The 9,866-nt window shown below is 44.2% G+C and overlaps 1 protein-coding gene and 1 long non-coding RNA gene across 3 annotated transcripts; one reads left to right on the top strand and one right to left on the bottom strand.

Annotated features, from left to right (window-relative positions):
• Window positions 1–2,748: 2,748 nt before the first annotated feature.
• Window positions 2,749–5,395, bottom strand: LOC106560772 (uncharacterized). 2 transcript variants are annotated; one of them, XR_001318668.2, is made up of 4 exons: window positions 4,972–5,395; window positions 4,108–4,182; window positions 3,847–4,015; window positions 2,749–3,670 (listed from the first exon to the last, which is right to left on the bottom strand). It is a non-coding gene; the product is annotated as an uncharacterized lncRNA (long non-coding RNA). The 2 variants fall into 2 exon arrangements; XR_001318667.2 differs by lacking the exon at window positions 4,972–5,395 and having other exon boundaries at window positions 2,750–3,670; window positions 4,108–4,958.
• Window positions 5,396–5,604: 209 nt separating this feature from the next.
• On the top strand, window positions 5,605–9,782 carry ppib (peptidylprolyl isomerase B (cyclophilin B)). Its single transcript, NM_001140870.2, is given in 5 exon segments — window positions 5,605–5,798; window positions 8,704–8,817; window positions 8,916–9,009; window positions 9,109–9,293; window positions 9,390–9,782. Coding segments are annotated over 5 exon segments (651 nt in total). The 5' UTR covers window positions 5,605–5,663; the 3' UTR covers window positions 9,513–9,782.
• Window positions 9,783–9,866: the final 84 nt, after the last annotated feature.

The following is a 9,866-nucleotide window of genomic DNA, read 5'->3' as shown; positions in this document are numbered from 1 at the left end:
CAACACTTTCACCAGTTGTCCTCTGAATCATTCAGATGTTCATTGGCAAACTTCAGCCGGGCATATATATGTATTCTTGAGCAGGGGGACCTTGCAGGCTCTGCAGGATTTCAGTCCTTCACGGCATAGTGTGTTATCAATTGTTTTCTTGGTGACTATGGTCCCAGCTGCCAAGATCCCGCCATGTAGTTCTGGGATGATTCCTCACCGTTCTCATGATCATTGCAACCCCACGAGGTGAGATCTTGCATGGAGCCCCAGGCCGAGGGATATTGACAGTTATTTTGTGTTTCTTCCATTTGCGAATAATCGCACCAAATGTTGTCACCTTCTCACCAAGCTGCTTGGCGATGGTCTTGTAGCCCATTCCAGCCTTGTGTAGGTCTACAATCTTGTCCCTGACATCCTTGGAGAGCTCTTTGGTCTTGGCCATGGTGGAGAGTTTGGAATCTGATTGATTGATTGCTTCTGTGGACAGGTGTCTTTTATACAGGTAACAAGCTGCGGTTAGGAGCACTCCCTTTAAGAGTGTGCTCCTAATCTCAGCTCATTACCTGTATAAAAGACACCTGGGAGCCAGAAATCTTTCTGATTGAGGGGGTCAAATACTTATTTCCCTCATTAAAATGCAAATTATTTTATAACATTTTTGACATGCGTTTTTCTGGATATTTTTGTTGTTATTCTGTCTCTCGCTGTTCAAACCATTAAAATTATAGGCTGATCCTTTCTTTATCAGTGGGCAAACGTACAAAATCGGCAGGGGATCAAATACTTTTTCCCCCCACTGTATAACAATGTGCACCTTCATCTTTGGTAATTCCCAGCCGATATAGATACTGTGCCTATCTGCATTTTGTCTGGTGGTAATGGGGCTGCCTTGGCAAACAATGTGAGTGGTCATACCTTCCTGTGTGGTTTCCTAAAGGAGTATACAACAGGAGTTATCTGATCCTGGTGCAGAACATACAGGGTTTTTCCCTCCCCATAATGACTGACACTATTCATTTAAATAATAAAAGACAATGCAAGTAAAATTTGAATGCAGAGAGTGCCAGGTCTCTCTCCATTCAGAGACATAAGTATCAAGCCTGTCTGCCAGTCTGGACTTCATAACATCATCTTGCAAGTCTCCATGTGCAGCCCCATCCATGTTTCTGTGGACACATACAGTCACTGTTCTATTACCAATGGCAGTTAGAGATACCAATGTTTTTTAAATTGTATTTTAATTTCACCTTTATTTAACCAGGTAGGCTAGTTGAGAACAAGTTCTCATTTGCAACTGCGACCTGGCCAAGATAAAGCACAGCATTTCGACACATACAACAACACAGAGTTACACATGGAATAAACAAACATACAATCAATAATACAGTAGAAAAATCTATATACAGCATGTGCAAATGAGGTAGGATAAGAGAGGTAAGGCAATAAATAGGCCATGGTGGCAAAGTAATTACAATATAGCAATTAAACACTGGAATGGTAGGATGTGCAGAAGATTAATGTGCAAGTTGAGATACTGGGGTGCAAAGGAGCAAGATAAATAAATAAATACAGTATGGGGATGAGGTAGATTTGATGGGCTATTTACAGATGAGCTATGTACAGGTGCAGTGATCTTTGAGCTGCTCTGACAGCTGGTGCTTAAAGCTAGTGAGGGAGGTAAGAGTCTCCAGCTTCAGAGATGTTTGCAGTTCGTTCCAGTCATTGGCAGCAGAGAACTGGAAGGAGAGGCGGCCAATGGAAGAATTGGCTTTGGGGGTGACCAGTGAGATATACCTGCTGGAGCACGTGCTACGGGTGGGTGCTGCTATGGTGACCAGTGAGCTGAGATAAGGTGGGGCTTTACCTAGCAGAGACTTGTTGATGACCTGGAGCCAGTGGGTTTGGCGACGAGTATGAAGCGAGGGCCAGCCAACGAGATCATACAGGTTGCAGTGGTGGGTAGTATATGGGGCTTTGGTGACAAAACGGATGGCACTGTGATAGACTGCATCCAATTTGGTGAGTAGAGTGTTGGAGGCTATTTTGTAAATGACATCGCCGAAGTCGAGGATCGGTAGGATGGTCAGTTTTACGAGGGTGTTTGGCAGCATGAGTGAAGGATGCTTTGTTGCGAAATAGGAAGCCGATTCTAGATTTAATTTTGGATTGGAGATATTTAATGTGAGTCTGGAAGGAGAGTTTACAGTCTAACCAGACACCTAGGTATTTGTAGTTGTCCACATATTCTAAGTCAGAGCCGTCCAGAGTAGTGATGCTGGACGGGCGGGCAGGTGCGGGCAGCGATCGGTTGAAGAGCATGCATTTAGTTTTACTTGCATTTAAGAGCAGTTGGAGGCCACGGAGGGAGAGTTGTATGGCATTGAAGCTCATCTGGAGGTTAGTTAACACAGTGTCCAACGAAGGGCCAGAGGTATACAGAATGGTGTCGTCTGCGTAGAGGTGGATCAAAGAATCACCAGCAGCGAGAGCGACATCATTGATGTATACAGAGAAGAGAGTCAGCCCGAGAATTGAACCCTGTGGCACCCCCATAGACTGCCAGAGGTCCGGACAACAGGCCCTCCGATTTGACATACTGAACTCTATCGGAGAAGTAGTTGGTGAACCAAGCGAGGCAATTATTTGAGAAACTAAGGCTGTTGAGTCTGCCAATAAGAATGTTGTGATTGACAGAGTCGAAAGCCTTAGCCAGGTTGACGAATACGGCTGCACAGTAATGTCTCTTATTGATGGCGGTTATGATATCGTTTAGGACCTTGAGCGTGGCTGAGGTGCACACATGACCAGCTCTGAAACCAGATTGCATAGCGGAGAAGGTACGGTGAGATTCGAAATGGTCGGTAATCTGTTTGTTAACTTGGCTTTAAAAGACCTTAGAAAGGCAGGGTAGAATAGATATAGGTCTGTAGCAGTTTGGGTCTAGAGTGTCTCCCCCTTTGAAGAGGGGGATGTGTGTCAGATCTCACCTATGTTGAAGTTTGAACAGGTCAGCCTAAACCTAATTCTGTTCTCTCCATCAAAGACTGTTGATGAGCAGGCAAGATGTGAGGCTGGAGGTGAGGTCTTTGCCAGAGCCCCATTGATGGACATAGTAGCGTAGATCAGCTCCTGGCCCCTCAAAGATACTGGTCGGTCACACACAGTACTGATTACATTATCAATGGTGGTTATGATTAGCATGGTGGAAATATCCTGATGGCTCCATTCACCTTTTCTTTTTCACTTCAGATATAACATTTCAAATGAAATAGAATGGTGAACACAGGGATCAGGCTGGTTCAACCAGGCTAGGTTATGCCCTGGACATTATAAGCAACTAAGAAGTAGAAAATAAGCTACAACTGTCAGTTTACATAAATTGTTTCACAATTGGGTTATCAAATGTATCAAAATAATGAAGTGTTTGTATTTGTACAAATGATGATCCCGTGAAAGCTGTTGCCGCTGACAGGTGAAGGTTGCTGGTTGGATACTTATCAGCCACAACATGTGGCTGACTGTTCCATTCATAGGAATGCTCACTGTGAGGGCATGTCTGCATGATGCTGATGAGGGACCCCTTTCTTGTCTTCTCTATGCTGCATGTTCAGCTGCAAACAGGACATCTCTCAAACAACTGCAGCAGCCAATCTTATTAGGTGGTGTTGACTGGAAGTGCCTGTGACAGGGTGATATAATAGACAGCCAAGTGATAAATTGCATTTTGTTCTAAAGGACAAAGCTTTTTGCTAATGCACTTCACAACCAAAATGACTCTACTTGACTGGGGAATTAGCCTATTTTATCAAGCCACGTATTTATAAAAAAAATAATAATACTTTTCACAAACATTACCTGTCGATGAAGCCATCTGTGTCGTCAGGGCAGTAACTCGGGTCACGGTCAGAGGCCTCATGATGGCGTGTCCTTTTCATCAGAGTTGAGGGAGACTGGCAACAACGGATGAGGTGTCACAAGAGTACTTGTTGTGAAACACACTTATTCTGAGGTCTTGCCTGACAAGCTGTGAAAAAAGCAAGTGAACAGTGAATTCAATTATTTTTGGAGGTCTCTATACCATTGCAATCACATTGCTGGACATGTTATGATACCCACCTTTGCTCCTTCTGGTAGGTTCCAGCATCCGTTCATGACCACGGGATCAGTCTGGCACCCAACTGTGCACTTTGTCTAACAGAAAAACAGGGTCAACGATTGTCATCCTACCTAAATTATAAACACAGCTCGAGAAATAACGTAATCTCGTTTGAAAGCTTCTTCTATGTTTTACAGATGTAGATTGACTGTTTGAGTTTGTTACTGCTAGTTGGTACACTGTTGTAGTCAGACATGAGTTAGCTAGTATCGCCATTACTGCATCCAATATGTATTTGTGCCCTAGATGACATGGGTAGCACCTCAGAGGCTAATGTGACTGTTTCGCCTAAATTACACTAATTTCGAGTGGCATGGCAATATGACATTGCTAAAGTAGGCAAATAATTAGTAGCAAACAACTTTGTCATAATTATGTCAAATTTACTTTAGATCGGTTGCAACTCATTACTGTTACTATAAAAGTTTGTCAAAAATAGCTAACAATGCTAGCTAGCTAAAATACAGCGGTCCCTTCAAATCTGCATCTGAAGTCAATAAATATGGCGACATCACAATCATGACAAAATGTTTTCCTTCCAAGTATTTGCCTTCTTTTGAAACGTTATTTTTCTCCAAGCCAAATCCAAGTTGTATTGAGGTAGGCTGACATTAGCTAGCTGTGTCAGCTATGATAGTGATAATGGTTATTAAAAATATACTGACCGTACATAACCAGCAGTCTATGGTCTAACTACCGGTATACTGACATCCACTGGGGACCAACGAAATACAACCTGCATGATGGAGTCCTTCTGCAGGGCATGCAAACCATAGTTGTTGGGTGTGCATCCTGTGGGAAGACTAGGTTCAAAATATACCCACCTTCAACCTAGCTGGAAGCATGCTTTGCATGGTCAATCCGTATAGGGCTTTTCAGTCTCAAACGGCCATGATCGCTTTGGTTTAGGACGAAGAAACAACTGAGCTCCATTCCGTGAAGGGAAACGAAGTGGGAGGGGCAATTTACACGTGGAGTTTGACAAAAGGGGGCATGATTTATTGACATAATTCTAATCGAAACCCAACCTTCATTTACTCGGTGTGATGCCCCGAGGTTCTGAACTCGGTTTTAGACAAGACTGACTTCATGAACAAAATTATTATTTTTACACTTTGTAGTCAAGTTTGACACTATAATAAATGTTTCTGACTCATATCAATGCCACATCGCTGTTTTTTAGGGGCAGTCGCTCTTTAACCATTTTAAATGTAAACTTCAATGGGGTAGGGACCAACCCGGGCCAGATAATCGAATTCCTTCACGGATGTGTCTTTATGTGCGCATTACGCGTATCCATCCAGGATTGGGTTATACATTGCATTATGTGCAGACTAAACCAATCATAGTGAAACGTTTTATTTTGGCTAGATTAAAACTGCATCTCCTCCAATTGGATATCATGGGCGGAGGGTAAAGGCCTGCGTTAGGCAGCTGTCTCCACCCCGGATATACCCACTTTTCCCCCGGCACATATACGTACATTAGGGCCGCCACGGCTACACTTTCCTTGTTCATGGTTCGAATCTGCGAGAGAAGGATGAAGTTTTTGGTTGCGGTCACGGTCATCGTTGGGTCGGTGATATTTCTGCTCTTCCCGAGCGGATCAGACGCTGACGAGAAACAGAAGGGCCCAAAAGTCACGGCCAAGGTAAGGTATCTAGCAAATCCAAAGACGGGAGGTTTTTTTTTTGTGCACACCTAACGTTTGCAGTAAGAAGCCGTCTTGTGCTGTCTGGCTTTTCAGGTCTAAAAACATTGCGAACTACAATGTCACAAGACGTGATACAATGAAACGAACTCGGCGAAATGCGATGCAGCCGTTGGTTACTAGTTAATGCACGGCCTCGATGCTTGCACGACATGCAGGCCGTAGCTAGCTAGATTTTTTTAGCTGCTGTAGTTAACTAGGCCACGTCCACTTATTTGGCTTGGGGCTACGTGACTCTGCGCCCAACGTCGTCAGCAACTGTTTTTATTTAACTTGGTAAGTCAGTTAAGAAATTATTTACAATGACGGCCTACACCGGCCAAACCCTAACCATGACGACGCTGGGCCAATTGTGCACCGCCCTATGGGACTCACGGCCGGTTGTGCTACAACCCGTCGTCGACCCATGGTCTGTAGTGACGCCTCTTAACACTGGTACAGTGCCTTAGACCGCTGCGCCACTCGGGAGCCCATTCACGAGTCTAAAGGAAAACGTGCACACGTAATTGGAAGTCATTTTTGCGTTTGTGCAAGCATTGGGTTGTTTGACAGGTTATAGGCAATGCAGTTCGCGTGTTACTTCCATAATCAAATTTCCGGACAACCTACTGCAACTAATGGTTAAATGAGAACTAAGAAACCGGTTGTTGCAAATCACAACCTTTCAAACAAGCCTTACTTCCAAGTATGCCTGAGCGGAGTAACTCCTATACCTTTTAAATGAAATACCAAAAACAGTTTTTAGGTGTAAAGCCACTAAGCAGTAGCGATGCGTGGGTAGAATCAATGGGAAAGCCATTTTAAAACCTGGGTGATAATAGGGTTTGCTCTAGAAAATTAATGTTTTGCGACCGTGACACATAGGCCTAAAGGACAAGAGGCAGAATAAATTCAACCACCTTTTTGTTTTATCACAAAACCGGATGGCAAACTGCCTGGTTTAGTCCACAAATCGCATGTAAGACCGCTACATCACCTACAGCATGGTCAAGGAAGTTAATGTTTCCGTATTTTTCGGACCACTAAACACCAATTGATTTAGCGTCGCAAAGAAACGAACTGCCTGTACAATTTCAACATCATCAAATCACCTCTGCTGAGTCTAATTCAGTGACTATTAAAATACACCAAACACAATTTAGTCCAATTTATTTTAACGACCCTGAGTCGTTACAGTACGCTATGTCTGTCCATGGTTCGAATGTGTGCGCTCGTGTTGACTCACCCTACTTGTAGTTGTAGAAGAAACGATCTCACTGTCCTACAGTACACGCTGTTTGTTGTCCTAAGGCTACCTGGCTAAAATGCTTGCTCTAGCATAACTTTCATTCATGGGTAACGTTAGCTAGTTAACACTGCCTTCTACATATTGAACCTCCATCCTCTCAGGCCAGGGGCACAACAATGTATGAATTAATTGTTTAGAACAAATCGCCATTCTTAATCATTGGTCGGTGTTGTGCCGAAAATCCCCCCCTCTTAATTGCTGCGACTTGCTTGCTAGTTGAGATTTCTGCTCTTCACTCAGTTTTCGGTTTGGCTATTTGTTTCAAGTGGATGTGGCGGTTCTCGTTTGTATGGCGCCCGCACCGCCCCCGCCAAGATGCCTCCTTGTCGCCCGTACCTAAATCCGCTACTGATTATATTAGTCTATACATAAAACTTATAGCCAAAATTCTTCATCTCTCCCATATCTTATTCGACTAGTATTTTTGAAAGTAAGGATAATTCAGCCGTAGTAGTTCCGAAATATTTATTGCTTGCCAACATTTTACGCCTGTTTAACATGCATTCATTATTAATTTCGGTTGCCTATCCTGACGTTTGTTCTATAGGAAGTATGACTCGAGCCACAAAATTATGGCAATTAGAAGGGGGGAATTCTGTCGGGAGATTTTCGACACCGGTACGGAGAATAAAGTAAAACCACAAGTCTAAAATTTGCCATAGTAGGGATTTAGGAAAGGGCCTACATTAGCTAGCTAGCCACCGGAGGACAACCACACAACGAGATGCAACAATTCAAGTTGTTGCTGTCAATGACGTATGGTCAAAACCCACGCTGGCTTCCTGGTATGTCAGTGTAACCGATGTGAGTGAAATGGCTAGTTGGTTAGTGGTGGTGCGCGCTAATAGCGTTTCAATCAGTGACGTCACACGCTCTGAGACTTGAAGTAGGGTTTCCCCTTGCGTTGCAAGGGCCGCGGCTTTTGTGGCGCGATGGGTAACGATGCTTCGTGGGGTGTTAGTTGTTGTGTGCAAGGGCCCCCGGTTCGAGCCCGGGTTGGGGCGACGAGAGGGACGGAACCTACACTGTTACATCAGGACCACTCACAGTTGAGCTAGCTCAGTTTAGCTCAACATTAACTTAATACTTTCTTTTTTTAATAATGGGAGGCTAAATGCTCGCTGGCTTCCCTTGCATTCCATGCAATGCTATGGGCGGCAACAATGTTATAGTCGTTTGGACCAGACAGCATCAGATGGCCTACACGTAGAGATAGAGGGGCGCTGTTTAACTTGCTCAATGCTTTTCCCGGTGAGCTACATTCAGTCTCTTGAGAACTGAAGGAACATTATGAAACGCGGGACGGAAGATGTATTTTTTTTTATTCCGGGGAAGCCTAGCATCCATGAATACACACCACTGTAAATGGTGCGCACCATCAGTGGTCCTCTGGGGGGGGGGGGGGGGGGAAATGTATATGCATCATGACATTTCTCACATGTCACTTGAGTTCCATGATGGCCTATCTGTAGTGCTCAAGGGATGATATTCCAGGATGAGGACAAGTTGCCTTTGAGAATTCCTGCTAACCCATTTACTCATGCGGTACCTTAACAGGTTTATTTCGACATCAGAATTGGAGATGAGGATGTTGGACGAATTGTCATTGGTTTGTTTGGGAAAACGGTACCCAAGACAGTTGAGAACTTCATTACACTAGCAACTGGAGAGGTAAGTCTTTTTATACCCAGGGAATCGATTTAGCAAATGGATATGTTATGGTAGAACCATTGAGGTACTGACTAATGCCTTGCTTCTTGTCTCCACAGAAAGGATTTGGCTACAAAAGCAGCAAGTTCCACAGAGTTATCAAGGATTTCATGATCCAGGGTGGTGACTTCACCAGAGGAGATGGCACTGGCGGTGAGGGGAATTCACACTTGGATATCGCTCTAACTACCAACAATGATATGGGCATCAATGCAAATGTTGATTATCGTCAATGTCATTGTTTCCCTGAAGGCAAGAGCATCTACGGAGACCGCTTCCCTGATGAGAACTTCAAGCTGAAGCACTACGGACCTTACTGGCTGAGCATGGCCAACGCTGGCAAAGACACCAACGGCTCCCAGTTCTTTATCACCACCATTCAGACACCTTGGTTGGATGGCAAGCACGTGGTCTTCGGCAAAATTTTGGAAGGCACGGTGAGTACTCCACACCCCACCCCAACACAGAACAAATACACACCTGCAGCTGAATCTGTTTGCATACCCCTCACTCGCGGTATTGCTTCCCTACAGGATGTGGTGAAGAAGATCGAGGGCACAAAGACAGACGGCCGGGACAAGCCCCTCAAAGACGTGTCCATCCACGACTGTGGCAAGATTGAAGTGGAGAAACCCTTCGCGATTGCCAAGGAGTAAAAACAAGTCAACTTTATTAAATGGGGGAACAGGACTGTGGGGTGTAGGTAGACCATTGAATTTTCTGTTTTGTTTACCACTGGTCCTGTAGTGGGGGCTCCTGTGCGGGTTGTCCTGGTAGCAGAAGCTACCCATTGAATTTAAGTGCCAGATCAAAGCAAAGGCACACTGGGTCCATTTCCAAACAGGCATTCCAGTATGGTTGTCGTGCAGCTGATACCTGCTCATTTTGTAAAGAATACATCTTCAATAAAGGATCCAGGTTTTGTTAAGATGGTTCCTAGTGTTCAATTATTGTCAATGTTTTAGTAATATTATTAGTGTGGTCACAACCTTACGTTGAACCTTTTTTTT

The sequence above is a fragment of the Salmo salar genome, chromosome ssa10, assembly GCF_905237065.1.
Source record: "Salmo salar chromosome ssa10, Ssal_v3.1, whole genome shotgun sequence".
NCBI lineage: Eukaryota > Metazoa > Chordata > Actinopteri > Salmoniformes > Salmonidae > Salmo > Salmo salar.
This window is presented reverse-complemented; position numbering and strand designations above follow the sequence as displayed.